This window comes from Biomphalaria glabrata, chromosome 2 (genome assembly GCF_947242115.1).
Source record: "Biomphalaria glabrata chromosome 2, xgBioGlab47.1, whole genome shotgun sequence".
Classification (NCBI taxonomy): Eukaryota; Metazoa; Mollusca; class Gastropoda; family Planorbidae; genus Biomphalaria; species Biomphalaria glabrata.
Genome location: NC_074712.1, coordinates 49485506 through 49504519, shown reverse-complemented (window position 1 = coordinate 49504519; position 19014 = coordinate 49485506). Strand labels below are relative to the sequence as shown.

Sequence of the window (19014 nt, the reverse complement as noted above, 5' to 3'; positions counted from 1 at the left end):
ATCCTTAAGCCTGCTGTCAGTTCAGCTTATTTACTAGTAACTTCAAATCAACAGAAATGGTTTTGATAATTTCATTTAAACTATCAGATCCCTGTCTTTAGGTACCTTTGAAAGTGACCAAAGTCAGCTGCCTAATATTCGTGGGGCGCGTTCACTGCTGGTGGTCAAGCCCAACTCTGTGGCCAGTTTGGAAAACTTTTACAACACTGTACGAGACTATAACGACAAGCTGAGTGGGGACAGGCAGGGAGGTAACCCTCTCAACTGGACCAAGATAGTAAGTACTTTTGGTTTCAACATTCTTTGACAGGGTGGTCTTTGTAAGTCTTCAACTAGTTCTCAGCGATGTGTAGAATAGACTTGACAGCTGTGTCAAGAGATATTTATTAGATGTCTCTTTGGAGTGTTCCGACTAGTGATTGTAATGGACCTCATTCACCAATTGTAAACAAACAACATTGAGCCACGTGATTCTCTCTCTTCTATACAAACTACGATATATTTTTTTATCAACAATGGTTATCAGGTGACAGGTTTTTTTGCGTTGTTTTATCAATATTATCACGTGACCGTTTGTTATGGTGAATGAGTTCCAGAACGATTATCAACATGAAGAGGTCAGAGTAGCTGGGGGATTTAGCGTTCGAAGAATCACAGGTACAGAAATTTGGTATCCATCTTTATACAACGCCCTGGCTTTGCCAAATATACCACGAAACGTGAAGATGTTTCTATATAACTGAGCTTAGTTGTATATACTGCTACGACAGAGCTTAGTTGTATATACAGCTACAAATGAGTTTAGTTGTATATACTGCTACGAACGAGCTTAGTTGTATATTCTGCTAGGACTGAGCTTAGTTGTATATACTGCTACGACAGAGCTTAGTTGTATATATAACTACAAATGACCAAAGACCATTGAAAAAATAGATTGTTTTATCCATTCTTCTATTGCTGTGTGTGTCTGAGGGGGTGGGGGTCGCGGCAGAATTTGGGGGGGGGGGGTAAAAAGGGGTCGCAGAGCTTAAAAGGTTGAGAACCGCTGCAGTCTAACTGGATCTCTTTCAACAGTAGACATGGCACAACTAACTAAGGTTAAAATAACACAAATTAATTAAACAACTCGAGTTTCAAATTGCGTGATACTTTGATGAGTCTCATAAATTAAAACAGGAAACTAACACTATAACCACTGTATGATAGAAACTTCTCTGGCTTGTGGCCAGTCCTTTCACTTGTTTATCTCACGGGTTATCTTCACGTGCGTGTTCACACCAGTCGTTTTCCCTGAAGGTAACGCCTTCGCCTCTCGTCTCGGTTGATCGCTTGCCAGACCTGTATTGGCCAGTCACACACACGGCTAGCCCTACGTAGCGTAGCCAGTTTATTTAGAACAATACTTTCAAAGACATTGTTTACAAAAAGTAAAGTAACTTCCTTCCCTTCCTCTTCCTCTGTAGGTACCGGAAGATGCAACCAATCTCTTCGATGCTGTCATGTTGTATGCCATCGGCTTAGCCGAAGTCATCGCTGAGGGTGGAAGTTATTTAGACGGAAGAGCCATTATAGGAAAGATTTGTGGCAAGAACTACACAAGTAAGTGGCCAGTTTGGCTGTCTTAGAGACCTATTTGTGTGCATTACGTTCTGTAGCGAAGGACAGAAGTGTTGCTATGATCTGAGACTAGATATCAGTTCTTATGAGTTAGGTTCTGTTGCCTAGAAACCATGTGCAAAAAAAAAATAAGAATAAATAAAAATAAATTAATAAATAATAACCTTCAGTGGTTACATGGTTGCAGCTTGAGAAGGCCGTTCTCATGAGTCGATTATAGGCGTATGCTTATTTATACTGAACTTGAATAACACTTGAACAAACATAGTTGAAATAACAAACAAAAAAAAAAACAACATAAAAAATAACTTTTAAAAACAACAACAAAAAACAAAGCCCATCTTAAGCGTACTTGTATCAATTACTTTGGATCTGCCATGTAATTAAATTTGTAATAGATCTAGACAATAAAAAAGGATTTATATAAAAGAAAATAATTATCAATAATTAATTTAAAATTATTTAACAAAAAAAAAAAGTATTTTTTTGTGTTGTCAGATAAAAGAAATAATTGTTCAAAATTTCAGTTTGATCCGAGATTGGGTTTTGGAGAAATAGCGTGTACAATCTTTTTTTTTTTGACCAGACAGACAGAGGGAGTTGATAAAAGTTTTAGAAAACAAAAATGAAGCTCACTTGTATTGAAATTCTAAAGCAAGCATTCAGCTTTCAACTTTAAAGGCAGTTTAGATAGATGTTCGAGCCATTTGAAGAAACATGCACCCGTCTGTCTGTCTCTGACTTCCACTTTTACTTGCACTGACTCTCATCAACTTTTCCCCTCCTACTTATAACGTAATGGTCTAACTCGTGATTAAATCACAATCTATTCATCCAATACGAACTCACACACAGACTCCACAACAGTCAGGCTCTAACACAAAATGACAGGTAATGTCTTCGTGCAGGTATCAAGGGATTCAGAAATCGAATAGATAAAAATGGCGATGCAGAGGGCAACTACACGGTGCTAGCCTTCCAGACATCTGTGGACCGTGACCTGCCCACCATGGCACCAGTGGCCGGATTCAGAATGCGAGCTGTAGGCGATCTACCGGTCAGTAGCAAAACTTTGAATAGGTTTGTATTAAAACAAATATGTTGTTGTTTTTTTTTTAATTAAACTAGTTAGATATAATTTGACATACTGATGGGCATAGCTGCTAAAGAAGGCTAGACTTTGTGAAAAAAAAATGCTTAACATTAAGAGAAAAAAAAATAGTTTGTATTACTATGGCTACACGTTAGATTTTGTAAATTAACTATTTTTTTTTAATAATTAGTATTCTCTGATCGTTAGGAATATCATGTGATTGACGGAAAGTCTATAGTGTGGGTAGGAGGTCAACCACCCATAGCAGAGCCACCATGTGGGTACAGACGGATGAGGTGTCTACAAGAGAAATGTAAGTATATTGTACAGTAGTCTTATATAGTATATTGATTCCGACCCAAAAATTACATTGGGGTTAAAGGCAATGATCATCTCCAGTGCTAGTATGTGAGGATCGTTAGATGAAAAGAAAACGCTTTTCAAGATCGAAGCATGACAGACATATGGACAGACAGACTAAAAAATCCCTTCAAATTAGGCCTGCCGTTCTTTAAATAATAGAACACCACCAAAAAGTAGAGAGTAGGTTTCATTTTGTCTTTTCAATACACAGCCTGTTACATTTCACTGCGATACCTTGTCAGCAAAAGCGGAAGAACTCTGGTTCCTTAGAAGTAAGAACTACAGAAAAGCAACTGATTGAATAAATGTAGTACATGACGCGATTCCGAATACTTACAAAATAAACATTTCTATCAATTAAAGATTATGACAAAAAAAAAGTCCATTCCTTTCTCCTTAATATTACTTTTAAAATTAAAAATATTTGAGCAAAAATGTTTTCAGTCTGGTTTTGTTTCCATTTCTATGTGCAAGTGATGATAACATTAAGAAAGCTTAGAGGCGTGAAACCAGGGGCGTAACTAGGCATTTGGGGGCCCGGGGGGATTGACCTCTTTGGGGGCCCCTTGCATTTTGACATTCGACATATGACATGAGATAATGTACGCAAATATATATAAGCCCAAAATCAAATTGGTTAAGTATATCAGTAAACTTAACAAAAAAATAATCATGAAGACTCTTTTAATGAATATTGCCGTTGTTTATTAGTTAAATAATGCACAAGTGACAACTCTCAATTGATATCGCTTCACGTAGTGCATTCTGTGCAGCAAAGAAATCTATAACAACATCTGCATCGATACTTTCTAGTATTTGTGACTTCACTGACAATAAAGCCATGATAAGCTTTTCTTGCGTCATTGTGCTCCTGAGATAGTTTTTGATGAACTTGAGCCTTGAGAATGATCTCTCACATGACGTAATTGAAGTGGCCTGAGTTAGCAGTATTCGGAGGAGGTTGCAAAGTTTGAGCACACGTAATTACCATATAAAGCCTGTTTCCTCAATGTGTCTATTGGTGATTGTATTACTGTTTGTTGATGAAAAGTGCTCGTGCATCATTTATTTCATCATACAAACAGGAAAAGTAGCACAGTTTGTCATAAGCGTGTCTTCATCTAACAGGTGTCTTGGTTCAAGAAGAAACCCAAAGGTATCCATTTTCTTTCCAGCCTTTGGAATCTGCCCTTCATCTCCATATGAAATCTGTCCAGCACTTCTGTCGCAACACGTTTGAATTGCAGTTCTATTGACAGTCCTACATTAGAACTCAACTTCCCATCAAGTCTTTTCTTTCTTCTGGTTGTTTTGATTACAGGGAATCCATAGTATTCACTACCTTCTTTTGCTTTTTCGATGGATTGGGTTTTTGTCAGTTTCTCATCATTTTGCAGAAAGCATGAAAGGGTACTAATTTCTTTAGCAGCTTCCCGTATATGCAGTCCAGACTTTTGTAGTTTCTTCTGAACTATATTAATTGGGCGCAGGAGCTTGACTAGAATTCAAGATAGGCAAAAAATTCTTAATTTTCCACTGCATGAAGAAGATTCTGTGCTAATATTATATGGTATTACGTCATTGTTGGTTGTTTTTGTTTTGTGCGAAAGCAAAAGGATTCAGAGCATACAAAAGTGGGAAAGATCCATATCTCGTTATGCTCGAGTATAGAAATACTCCGATAAGTGGACTGCCGTATTCACCATCACAACTGCTGACGAGTAGAAGACTCAGGGAATCATTCCAACTGATCCCAAACTATTGAAACCATCGGTAGCTGAAAATGCAGAGACATTACTCAACGAACGACAAATGAAAAGCAAAGTGAAATACGATGCAAAAGCTAGACTACCTAAAGATTATTCTGTCGGAGAGTTCGTCTAGGTCAAACATGGCAGAAAGCAGTTGTCATTAAAAAAACATTCAGCACCCAGATCTTACATCATAAAGACAAACAATGGAAAAACATACAGAAGAAATCAACACTTTTTTAATAAGAGTTTCGATGAAGACATCTCTGGGTACTATGATACCGATGGAGACAATGAACTGCAAACTGTTGGAACAAACGAAACAGACAGTTATAGACCAATGTCTAGAGAACTTGTTGTGTCAGTCAAGACAACCAGAAGTGGACGAATTGTTAAAATTCCTAGTAGACAGGGCCGGCCTTAGGCCTCTGCAGCCTATGCGGTCGAAGTGGGACCCGCGCTTTCATAGGCCCCGCGCTAATTCTAAGTATTAAATTAAACCATTATAACGTAAATGAAGAATAGACCAAATTGACATTTTGGGGTGCCAATAAATAAAAAGTGGCATCGCGAGCTTTCATTTGATAAAAATTTATTGCAAAGACGAAAGTAGGCCTATTTTCAAATTAAAAAAAAAAAAAAAATGACATTATGCTTATCCCTACCCAGACTAGGCCCCGCGCGATCCGCTTCGCATAGGGACCCGCAAATGCTAGGGCCGGCCCTGCTAGTAGATATCACTCTTAAGAACTTTAAAAGGAAGGGTGTGATAATAACTTCAAAAGGAATGATGTGCTAATATTATATGATATTAAGTCATTGTTTGTTGTTTATGTTTTGTGCGAAAGCAAAAAGATTAGATGGAAATAAAAAGGGAGTTTCCATTGAATGGAGGAAAGATAAATAGAGGGGTAATAACTCGAGTGTGAAGTTTAATTCTGAAATTATAGACGCCAAACCCGAATAATGGACTATTTTAGCATTATTAAGAATAACTTTTAGATCTGTTATACTCGATTCTGTAAATTTTGCTTCAGGTTAATTAGTGTAGTCACAAAATACTCGCCATTTAGATCTATTATTAGTAAAGGTTACAAGATACCTGGAATTCGCAGTATATCATGCAGTTTTATTCGTGGCAACAAAGTTAAAAATGTAAAACTAACTTTAAAAAAAACTTTGTTCACTGTGGGAAAAAATATGTTTAAAATGTCAACAAAGTCAACGTACTGATAGACCTAGATCTAGGTTTAGTCTTTGTGATAAATTTAATCTATAAATGTTGAAAAAAAAGACACCTGTTGACACTATTTGTCAATCAAATATATTAATTTATGTATTTACAAATACATTGCGGACACCCATTTTGGGGCCCCCCCTAGGTGGGGGCCCGGGGGGATTTTAAAATTCTCCCCCCCCATCCCCCCCCCTTAGTTACGCCACTGCGTGAAACGATCGATTATTCAAATATTATGCATATAGAAATGTTATTTTTTTACTTATATTTCTATGTTAAACATATTGGCAGCTATAAATTCGACACTATTCCAGTTTTAAAAAAGGGACGTGTACACGAGAGAAACAAACAAACAAACAAAATAAAATGTATGCAGAGGATGTAGGGGCCAGTACGTATATAATTTGGTAAATATGAAATATTTTGAATATATGTATAAAATAAAACATAAATAAAAACATATAATAGCCAATGGACCAGGCACCCGGTATCAACCTAGAAATATAAGATGGTTAAACAGATTGCTTTTTATATATAGGATTGAAAAAATATGTTTTCAAAAAATTATACTATATGTACAGTTTCAGAATCAACTAAATCAATGAAGGCATGTGTAGTAATTATTTAGTGCGTTTTTTCTATTAATTTTATCACTAAGGCGGAAAATGTTACAATACTTAGTTAATTATGAAAGTACTAAAATTGAAGATTTGTTTCTTCTATAATTGTTTTACAATTATATTGATTAGGTCTTATCGATTTGAAAATATAAAAATAATTGTTTTTAAAAAGTGATTCCAGAACATGAAAACTTTTCGAAGAGCGCAGCAGAAGTATTGACATAAATTTCCAGGCACTAAAGCAAATGACGTCATTCTGATAAAAAGTCTCAGTACCTGGCCCATCTACTTTACATGACTCTGCATGCATACAAACAGCCTCCTAAATGATTGAACTGCAGTGCCTGGCCCCACCTTCTCTCCCCAAAATAAAAAAAAAACACGTACAAAATATGACCACATTTTTTTTTTCTAAAAGACTATTTATATCTTACGTATTTACATCTCTAAGAACTGTTGCTGAATATTTTCCCATGCCAGTAACTCCAGACCAAATACATTTGTTGCAAACAATGAATGCATTTTCTACTCTCTCTTTTCCATAAAAAAAGAGTGCATGCAGCCAGTCTATAAGAAATTGGGAAACACTTTATTGTCGTCAACTGGTATTGACAGGTTTACTTGATTGGGTTAGCTCGCTCGAGCTCTCGCGTCATCTTGGAAGACGAGCCTCGTTTTAAAAGTCAAGAGAAATTTGGATCCTGGAAATTAAATTTCAAGTGAATGCGAAAGATCAAACTTGGACGATAGATTTCTGGGGGTATAGATCTCATTCTTTAGAGTGCTTCTTTTTGACATCGCGATTCGGAATATCATGAATTTTAATGCCTATAGTTCATGAATATTTCCTTCTGTATTGAAATGTTCAAGTGGGCCATGTTCGTGTTTGTAAATCACTTCAGACTTTGTCATCAGTTTTTTTTTGGTCGTAAAGAAAGAAAGAAAACAAATTTTAAAAGTTTATATTTTTTTAAGAAACAAAATAAAATTGATTTTTACTTTGAAGTGAAAATATTTGTTTCAGCTTTTCACGATCTACATTTATAATACACAAAGCCAAAGATTTATTTGAACACATTATTTGGGTTCTGTTGTCTCACTGACTATGGGCGGGACACTGTTTATGTGTAGCGTTGTTACGTTACAGACGTGTGTTCTACTTCAATCTTCATTCAAGAATGTATACCGTTCTACTATACACATGACAAGATACTAAGATGTTACAAATGTTAGAATATATTGACCATTTAAGATAACATCATCTACATCATTGTAACCATCTTGTTCATTATCATTGATTCCTGAGTCTCTAAAGACTATACGCTGAGCTCCTGTGTTCTTGGGATGTTTTCTTCATTTTGTTATAACCGAGGACTTGCAATTTATGTTGTAGTAGTTGACGTCTAATTATATCATAGTAGAAAGAAGAGAAGAAATATAGCAAACAAAAACATCAAAAATTATATTGTAGCGCCATGATTCACATCAATGGTGTTATAGCGCCATGATTCACATCAATGGTGTTATAGCGGCATGATTCACATCAATGGTGTTATAGCGGCATGGTTCACGTCAATGGTGTTATAGCGCCATGATTCACGTCAATGGTGTTATAGCGGCATGATTCACGTCAATGGTGTTATAGCGCCATGATTCACATCAATGGTGTTATAGCGCCATGATTCAAGTCAATGGTGTTTTAGCGCCATGATTCACGTCAATGGTGTTATAGCGGCATGATTCACATCAATGGTGTTATAGCGCCATGATTCAAGTCAATGGTGTTATAGCGGTATGATTCACATCAATGGTGTTATAGCGGCATGATTCACGTCAATGGTGTTATAGCGGCATGATTCACGTCAATGGTGTTATAGCGGCATGATTCACGTCAATGGTGTTATAGCGCATGATTCACGTCAATGGTGTTATAGCGCCATGATTCACGTCAATGGTGTTATAGCGGCATGATTCACTTCAATGGTTTTTATAGCGGCATGATTCACGTCAATGGTGTTATAGCGGCATGATTCACGTCAATGGTGTTATAGCGGCATGATTCACGTCAATGGTGTTATAGCGGCATGATTCACGTCAATGGTTTTTATAGCGCCATGATTCACGTCAATGGTGTTATAGCGGCATGATTCACATCAATGGTGTTATAGCGGCATGATTCACATCAATGGTGTTATAGCGGCATGATTCACATCAATGGTGTTATAGCGCCATGATTCACATCAATGGTGTTATAGCGCCATGATTCACATCAATGGTGTTATAGCGCCATGATTCACATCAATGGTGTTATAGCGCCATGATTCACGTCAATGGTGTTATAGCGGCATGATTCACGTCAATGGTATTATAGCGGCATGATTCACGTCAATGGTGTTACAGCGGCATGATTCACGTCAATGGTGTTATAGCGGCATGATTCACGTCAATGGTGTTATAGCGGCATGATTCACGTCAATGGTGTTATAGCGCCATGATTCACGTCAATGGTGTTATAGCGCCATGATTCACGTCAATGGTGTTATAGCGGCATGATTCACGTCAATGGTGTTATAGCCGCATGATTCACGTCAATGGTGTTATAGCGGCATGTATCACATCAATGGTGTTCTAGCGCCATGATTCACATTAATGGTGTTATAGCGCCATGATTCACGTCAATGGTGTTATAGCGGCATGATTCACATCAATGGTGTTATAGCGGCATGATTCACGTCAATGGTGTTATAGCGGTATGATTCACGTCAATGGTGTTATAGCGGTATGATTCACGTCAATGGTGTTATAGCGGCATGATTCACGTAAATGGTGTTATAGCGGCATGATTCACGTCAATTGTGTTATAGCGGCATGATTCACGTCAATGGTGTTATAGCGCCATGATTCACGTCAATGGTGTTATAGCGCCATGATTCACATCAATAGTGTTATAGCGCCATGATTCACGTCAATGGTGTTATAGCGGCATGATTCACGCCAATGGTGTTATAGCGGCATGATTCACGTCAATGGTGTTATAGCGGCATGAGTCACGTCAATGGTGTTATAGCGGCATGATTCACGTCAATGGTGTTATAGCGGCATGATTCACGTCAATGGTGTTATAGCGGCCTGATTCACATCAATGGTGTTATAGCGCTATGATTCACATCAATGGTGTTATAGCGCTATGATTCACATCAATGGTGTTATAGCGCCATGATTCACATCAATGGTGTTATAGCGCTATGATTCACATCAATGGTGTTATAGCGCTATGATTCACATCAATGGTGTTATAGCGGCATGATTCACATCAATGATGTTATAGCGCCATGATTCACGTCAATGGTGTTATAGCGCCATGATTCACGTATGTCTGTAGTGAACCAGGACTTGGAACCAGAAAAAAAAAAGATTTTTATTGAAGTGGGAAGCGTGGTCGAGCGCTTGAACTTGGCTTGGCTTGGCTACCCTAGAAGGGGGCTCGAGGTTCGACGCCTGACTCGGGCATAGTTGCGTTTACTGAGCGCCTAAAGGCAGCACGGAAAACCAACTCCTAGATACCCCCTCCTCCCCCACTGGTCCACAAATGAGATTGGACCAAAAGCGCTCTGAGCATGCTATAAGCATGAAAGTAGCGCTATATATAAGCTATACTACTACTACTAATAATAATGAAGAGAAAGACAAAGGAGCATGATGGAGCAACCAACTGTATAGAACAAGACACTGAAGCTGATTCGTTGACCATGGGTCAGATCACTGATAATGTTCCGGAAATAATTCAAGCGATTCTAATGATAAAAGTGTCACTTAGTCAATCAGTCACTCAGTTACTCAGACACTTAGTCACTCACTCACTAATTCCGAGTCATCGCTTGACATAAACCAGGAATAACGGAACGGCGCCACAAATCTGATTTGAACAAACAAACTCACGAATCCAAAATCTTTCCATGGCTTTTGGACATCAAACACTTACATCCGTGGTTTTGGTACACGACATCTCAGTCCACTCAGACACTGACACCCGTGTCTACATCATTCACCACCTCGCATGAATGGACTCGCCATCACTATGATATTCTTGAAGCATCTCTACCTGACATATATGTTACACAAGGGGTCTCCAAACTTTTTGTCACCGGGCCCAGTTTGAGAATTTACTTGGGCTCTACAGTCCTAAAGGTTTGGATCAACCCATTGGTCTGAGAACTGTGTGACCTCTGGCGCTTTCTGCTGGTCAACGTTAGAACATATACTCCTTGAATCAAGAATACTTTTAAAATGTTGTATTGTAGCCATGGTCACGTCAGTCTTAGGTAAATACAAATGGGAAACATTAGTGATGAAACAATGTAGGACTTTAAAGTTTCAAATGCTCTATTGAGTTTTTCTTCAACTTCTCAATGTGACCTGCTTTATAAGATTTTCTAACAAGATTAAAAATTGTACAATTATACATTTCATTTTTTCACACGAATTAAAAGAATGTTAACAAAAAGCCGACATGAGAATGGTTAGAGGCTATTGGTACAATTCTAGTATCTTTCCTTGTCTGGTTAGAGGCTATTGGTACAATTCTAGTACATTTCATTGTCTGGTTAGAGGCTATTGGTACAATTCTAGTACCTTTCATTGTCTGGTTAGAGGCTATTGGTACAATTCTAGTACCTTTCATTGTCTGGTTAGAGGCTATTGGTACAATTCTAGTACCTTTCATTGTCTGGTTAGAGGCTATTGGTACAATTCTAGTACCTTTCATTGTCTGGTTAGAGGCTATTGGTACAATTTTAGTACCTTTCATTGTCTAGTTAGAGGCGTTTGGTACAATTCTAGTACCTTTCATTGTCTGGTTAGAGGCTATTGGTACAATTCTAGTACCTTTCATTGTCTGGTTAGAGGCTATTGGTACAATTCTAGTACCTTTCATTGTCGACTTTTTTTTTGTTTTTTTTTTTTTGGTTATTTTGTTTTATAACACCTCTATTCTATTCGTAGCTTCGTAGAGACAGCTGGAGTCCGAAATCTGGCTGGGTGGCTATGGATCTCGAGAAAGGCTCTAACGATTTTCCTAGAAATTTTACAGTTTCTATTTATCGTTGGGAAAAATTTACTAGCTCGTTGTTCCATTGTTGTTTAATCTACTAATCAATTAGTTATTACGAGAAAAACATTCGCTCTATAAGTTGTATAAAGTAGTTATAAATAAGTATTTTTAACGTTTTTCTTGATAATTCAATACTTGGTCTAGACTACTGTAGAGTATCGATTATCAATAATATCTATAATTTTGGTACCAATAGTCTATAATATATACATTTATGATATATAATGTTGTTGTTTTTTTTTTCAGCTTACCTGAAAGAGATCGTATCAGGTGTATTCGGTGGTGTAGCCCTCATTGTTGGCCTAATACTAATTCTAGTCTACAGGTAAATTTCATTTCACTTCAAAAGCTACCAATTAAAAACACTACATATCTAGTGCAGTTGCATATTCTTTGTAAAATATAATCGATGCATATTTCCGACGTCATACATTAACTAATGTATAAATTAATACCGTTATTTATTTCAATATCACAAGGGTTGGATGCTCACATGGAATACCTCCTTCAATAGGCTTGGGCTATTGTGTTGTTTTTTTTATGTCAATTACAGTAATTTGTTCATAAAATACATAATACACTAACATAGAAAAAAGGAAATAATGCGATATTAACGGGAAAATGGGTTGGGGGGGGGGGGGGGGCGATATAAGAAAATGTCAAGAAAAACGTAAGACAATACAAAGAAGAAGAATGCAAGAGAGAATTTTAAGATCAATAGATCAATAGATAAAAATATGAAATCAATAGATCAATGTTGTCAACTAAATCTGTCAATTACATAGTATCGTTACTTAGTTGACTAAGTTGTAATGTTACTAAGTTTCAAAGAAATATATCATAATACCACTGCCTTAGAGTAAAACTCTTTTTACTCCCTCTATATTGATATGTTTACAATTCCTCTTCTCAGCTTGCAAATTCATAGCTTAAAATAAATCCTGGCTGGGTGGACACGATTATCAAAAACGGCTCTAGCGATTTTCCTATAAAACTCTACCCGTTATAATTATTCAAAGTGTAAAAAAAAATATATTTGGCTAGAGAATTGTTTATCTTATTTCCACATCTAGAACCTCTTCAGAAAAGAGTTTTAAAACATTAATTCACGTTCAGATACATTTTGCGCACCGTCTTTTAAGTCTGGATCTGTCGAGATGTGTCAACTCTAGTAGATTTATACATTCGCTTAACCAGGATTTTTTTCTCGGTGGGGGGGGGGGGGGGGGAGGGGGGGGGGCGGGTCTTTATTATTTTTTTTTATTTAAAATTCATTAATCATTAAAAGCAAACTAATCTTTCTTAACAAAAGTTGGTCAGCTGTATAAAGGAGGAATAATCTTTGTTTTGAAAAGTTTTTGTTTAATTTGTTTTCCTTCCTTGGTCTCTGCTGTGCTGAAACGTGCTGAGGTGTATTTTAGAGGCTGCCTTTTAAAATATAAAGCTACCTATTTATAGTTATATGCCACATAAGAAAATCTCCAATGATAGTCTAAATACGACTGGCTGACATGTATTTAAATAACGCACAGAATATCTCCACCCACGCTTAACATACACCGCCGCATATCTCAGATTTATTTTAGATTTAAATGCAGCGAAGTAAATCATGGTATTTGAAATATATGTCACATAAATCTATGTACCATATATATTTAAATATATATATATATATATATATATATATATATATATATATATATATATATATATATATATATATATATATACATTTTAAGGCTCTGGGCGATTTTACCAATGTATTTTATGTGATGGTCTTTAAGGCCGAAACGCCTTCCTGGTGATATTAAAATGGTCATCAAAGTAATTAGTGTGGAAGATCTTAGTTACATCGCTCTGTCATTAGCGTTATCCGACAGGGACTTGATGACCCCATCAAACTCATAGATAATGGACCAATATCTTCCAGACACGGAACATCTCAGCCATGCAAATTAAGACCGCCCTGGGGGGCGGATTATTATGGGACTGCCGGAGTGTCGGGAAGTGACGTGTCTGACACATTCAATCCAGGTTAGGAAAGAGAGGTGTTATTTTATACGAGTCCGGATTGAGTTTATAGGCCAGTGATTCCGTTTATGGCTGCGGTGACCTCATTGCTCACGCTTCTGTAGTGATATGAGTGGCTCAGACAAAAACGGGTAATACAATATACTTAATAGTTGAGTAGTTCTACTCTATGTAAGACAGATATGTGAAGATGAACTGACTTTATGATGGTCAAGAGTTGATTCACAAAGCAGAAGTGTGTGTGTGTGTGTCTGTGTGTGTTATAACTGTGTATAAATAAAGTCGGCCAAAGTAATCCTATCAAGAAAAAGAAACGGTTTGATAAAATTGTCAGCATAAATACAAACTCCAGTCATCAATAAAATAACAAATATAAAAATTGTACTGTTTCTCTCTGAGCCTCTATCTCTCTCTCTCTCTCTCTGCTTCTCTCCCTCTCTATTTGTGTCTTTCTTTCTTTCTCTGTGCCTATCTCTCTCTCTCTCTCTCTCTCTCTCTTCTTCTGCTTATCTCCCTATGTCTTTCATTCTTTCTCAGTGCTTTTCTCTTTGCTTTTATTCCTCTCTATCCGTGTCTTTCTTTCCTTCTCTCTGTGCCTCTCTCTCTTTTTATCTATTCTCTTGTTAGCGAACTTTAAAAAAAAACAACTCTGCAATATCACATGCAGCTCAATGTCTCTTGTTATCCGCCAGAATGAACACCCATTGAATGTACCAGATCTCTGGTCATTACCTTTGAACCTGGGTGGGCCTCACTTCAGTGTATCTCACGTTTATCTCTCACTTTGAACCTAAGCCTAGAGCTTCAGAAAAGGATCATGGGATGCCATGAAAAGAAAAAAGAAAAATTTAATTTACGTTTTAGATGGCCAAATAAATCAGTTGGGGTCATCGCGTGTGGGGCCTAAGTTCTGATTTGTATTCCAGTGATGTAAAGTCGTAACGTGACAGATTTCAATTCTGTTAAGTCTCGTTTTAAAGTTCCACTTCCTCGGCCTCAGCCAGGCACGACAAAATTTCAAATGTATATTCGCAAATTTTCAATTTATTTTATATTTATCGAGTTTTTAGAAACTTAACTTCAATGTACGTATTTATCCTTAGTATTATGAGATGTGTCAAGGAGGTCCAAAGCAATACTGCGATCATGTCTTGTTGACGAAACAACACATTAGTTGTATGAGCTCAGCAGATTTCAAGTGATAACTATTTTAAAAACCTTCATCGTTAACATAAATATAAATAGATGATTGTGTGATACGGGGGACAAGAAGCTGATCCTTTCGATTGTCTTTGGAGAAATTTCAAAGTGGAAGTGGAAAAAAAAAGGAAACTGTGGCTCTGGACTTACATAGCAATGTGGTGAATACAAAATAGAAATAGTAAGACATTCCACGTGGTTTATGTATTATAGCTACTTTACTGTTTATTCTACTGTCCTGAAGTATTTCAACGTTGAGTGATTTGACTTATGGTGCTAATCTAATCAAACTGGAATATTCGTTTCGTTCGAGTTCAGGACTCCAGGTACGAAGACAATCGATTAATCACTCAGGCACCGCGCCCCCTGGTGAAGACTTGGATTTTTAATTTTGGAATCTTTAGAGCGCCTTTGAGTCCGCCCACCTCTAATGGGTACCTGGCATAAGTTGGGGAAAAGTAAAGTACGATTGGTCGTTGTGCTGGTCACATGACACCCTCGTCAACCGTGAACCACTGAAAGAGATTATCTTTAAATTCACGAGCTATTGATACCATCTAGTTTCATAGATGTCACCTGGCAACAGTTTAGGACGGTCGTCTCACACTTCCCCAACATCCAGGAGTCACCTTTGGGCATCCCCGACACCATAACATCGACAAAAAATACATTCTAGACTATAAATCCATTAAATACATTATAGCGGCCTGTATATTTGCATCTGAAATACTTGCAGTATCTTATATGCTAGGCAAGCAGATTCTCACAGTGGGGAATGCAAGAAAACACTTGACCGAGGGAGCTCACGTCTGCATGAGACGAAGGGAACTAAATGAACAAGTCCAGACCTGGCTATATTTGTTTGCATTCTCCTAACATTCAATACATAAAACGTTTGTTATTGCGGAGTAGGCCTACTATTAAAATTTTACAATATCTGAGAACTGTTGCAGGGATATTCTATTAAAACTACAACAATAATCGCTACACGCCTCATAAGTGACAACTGATGGTCATTCGTTTGTGCGTCCCGAGACATGACGTTAAACTGCGCTCCTCTTTCCTTAGCACTTTTGGAGCTCAAAAGTGCCCTACTTCTTTTCTATCATTGTGTCTGCCTCCTCTTTTCCTAAGTCTGCCTTCATTGATCATCACACTGTCTCCTTAACTTTAAATTCTCACTACGTCCTAGACCAGTCCGTTTGCCGTGGACTGCGACGGGTAAGGGGGGATAAAGAGATCCTGGTGTTTGAGTGGTGGCTATCTGAGGATAAACCACAACAACACAATACTTTGGCTCCAAGTTCCCCTAGACCTGAGACCCAGATGGCCCGCTCTGGGTCAACCGGCTGGTCATGCCGAGCTGGAGGATCAATCAGGGAGCTGCTGTATCGGACACATGTCCGATGTAGCAGCTGACTGAGTATAGCACCTGTGTAGCCCTGGCGGGCTCATTCTGGACATCCGAATGGCCCGTCCCCTTGTTGGACTCGATGGCGGGTGGGGAGCACAGGTGCCGAATTAACCAAAATATATATGGACAAAAAAACACACACAAAACTACTTGCCCCAGACCTATGTCTGGGCAAGAAACGTCGAATTGACGATAAAAAAGAGGAGGTCCCAAAAAGCTGTGCCACCTGGCCATCATTTCTGGTGGTTAGATGCACAGAGGAGGGAAAAAGCCTGACCAAGTTGAGCCCTTTTATTATCTATAAGGGACTCAAGTCAGTAGTGGGAGAGCCCAAGAGTGTGTCTAAGCTACACAAAACAATGGAACTCCTTGTAGAAGTAGACAGCAAGACACACTCTGATGGGCTTTTAAGATGCAGAAGACTCTGTGATCTCCAAGTGGAAGTCATGCCACACAAGAGTCTGAACACCAGCAGAGGTGTAATCAGCTCTAGTGACCTACTGGAATGTTCCGAGAAGGAAATAGTGGAGGGCATTGAAGGAGTCACCCATGCCCGGCGCATTACCAGGCGCAGGGAGGGTGAGGAGGTCAAAACCGCCACTATTATCCTCACATTCGGAACTAGGACACCGCCAGAGTATGTGAAGGCAGGATACCTACGAGTTCCAGTGAGGCCCTACATACCTAACCCCATGAGGTGCTTCAAGTGCCAGGGTTATGGACACGGCGCGGCAGTCTGCAAGAGGAACACTGTGTGTGCCAGATGTGCTGGAGAGGGTCATGAGGACAAGGGCTGCACAGCCCAGTTCAAATGCCCAAACTGTCAAGCTGGCCACTCAGCCTACTCCAAGGACTGCCCTGTGTGGAAACAGGAGGTTGCCGTGCAGGAGTACAAGGCAAGAAACGGATGTACCTTTAGCCAGGCGAAATCGGCTGTACTGGCCCTACCCAAGGGCCAATTCGGCTTGACAAAGACCTACGCCCAGGCTGTTGCTAAGAAAGGAAGATCCATAGCCACACAGACGGACACATTGACCCCACCACCCCCTCCTCCTCCCCCAACTCAGAAGAAAACACCGCCAAAGAACACACCTCTGAAGAAACACGAAAGCCCTGTTGTCATGCTAAAGAACAGGTTCTCTGTGCTCGCTGATGAGAGCATGGAGACTGAGCAGCATGTCAAAACCAATATTCCGGGAGAACCCGGAGACATCATGTCTGACACAGGTTCTCCTCAGAGAACCCAGCCAGACACCCCAACCTCTACCGAGTTAGAGGTTGACCAACTCCCTAAGGGGAGAAATCAAAGCGGAGAGGATGCCCGAGGTGAGAGAGGAGGAAATAACCTCCGCTCTAACCAGAGGGATCTCCCCTCTCTAGAGAGAAAGACTTCCCCCAAAAGGGGGTTGTCCTCCTCTCCATCCAAACCCAAGAATAAAAATACCAAGGTCACTGGAATAAAGGGAAACCCCTCCGGGGGCCTCCCAAGGCCAAATAGCTCCAAGTAGGTCATCTAGAATAAGCCATGGATTCCAGAATTGTACAGTGGAATTGTAGAGGCCTCAAGGTCAATTACGAGGAAATGCAGCTACTGATGGACTCTGAGACTCCTGTAGCTGTCTGCTTACAGGAAACATTTCTGAAAGATTGCATCAGCTTCCGAAGCTACCGTGCTTACACCAAGAATGTTGAGGATGCAGAGAGAGCATCAGGTGGAGTCTGTATCCTTGTGAAGGATAGCATCCCCCATGAGAGGGTAGAACTACAGACCACACTACAGGCCGTAGCAGCTAGGATAACCCTTCACAAGGTTATCACTTGCTGCAGCCTGTATCTACCACCAGGCGCTCCATTAAACCGAACAGACATGGATGACCTATTGAAACAACTCCCCCGGCCTTATTTAATCCTTGGGGATTTCAATGCCCATAACACCATGTGGGGATCCAACAATACCGACACAAGAGGTCGTATGCTGGAGGATATCTTCCTCCAACATGATTTATGCATACTTAATGATGCATCACCGACCTACTTGCACCCAGGAACTGGATCATTCACATGCATTGACCTCGCCGTATGCGTCCCCGGACTTCTGGACGATTTTAAATGGTCAGTTAGCAATGATCTACGGGGAAGTGATCACTTCCCAATCATCATTACTAACAATCTCCCTTCATTGGGACGACCTCAGCGGTGGAAACTGAATAAGGCCGATTGGGAACAATTCCAAAAAAGATGCTCTGAGGATATCACAGAAAATATCCTCCATGAACAGAACCCAGCTGATACCTTTGCTAGCAAGCTACTAAGTATAGCCAGGAAAGTTGTACCCCTAACCTCTGCAAATCCAAAACGGCCTAGCAAACCATGGTTTGATACAGCTTGCAAAAGTGCTATTGGTGATAGGAAAAAACGACTGACTGCATTTATAAAGAATCCTTCCCAGGAAAACCTAAAGCTATTCAGGATAGCTAGAGCAAAGGCTAGACAAACCATACGGTCAGCCAAAAGGAATTCCTGGAGAAGTTTTGTCGGCAGTCTGGATGCCAAAACTTCTGCTAGAGCGGTTTGGAAG

General features: G+C 39.1%; 1 protein-coding gene across 2 annotated transcripts in view; it reads left to right on the top strand.

The window, feature by feature from the left end:
- Positions 1 to 19014, top strand: part of LOC106077443 (receptor-type guanylate cyclase Gyc76C-like) — a 166757-nt gene that overhangs the window by 107723 nt on the left and 40020 nt on the right. For both annotated transcript variants that reach the window (XM_056021085.1, XM_056021086.1), the window contains 5 exons: positions 102 to 277; positions 1464 to 1599; positions 2526 to 2674; positions 2918 to 3023; positions 12038 to 12116. In XM_056021085.1, coding sequence (XP_055877060.1) covers positions 102 to 277; positions 1464 to 1599; positions 2526 to 2674; positions 2918 to 3023; positions 12038 to 12116 — 646 coding nt within the window. The remainder of the gene's footprint in view (positions 1 to 101; positions 278 to 1463; positions 1600 to 2525; positions 2675 to 2917; positions 3024 to 12037; positions 12117 to 19014) is intronic.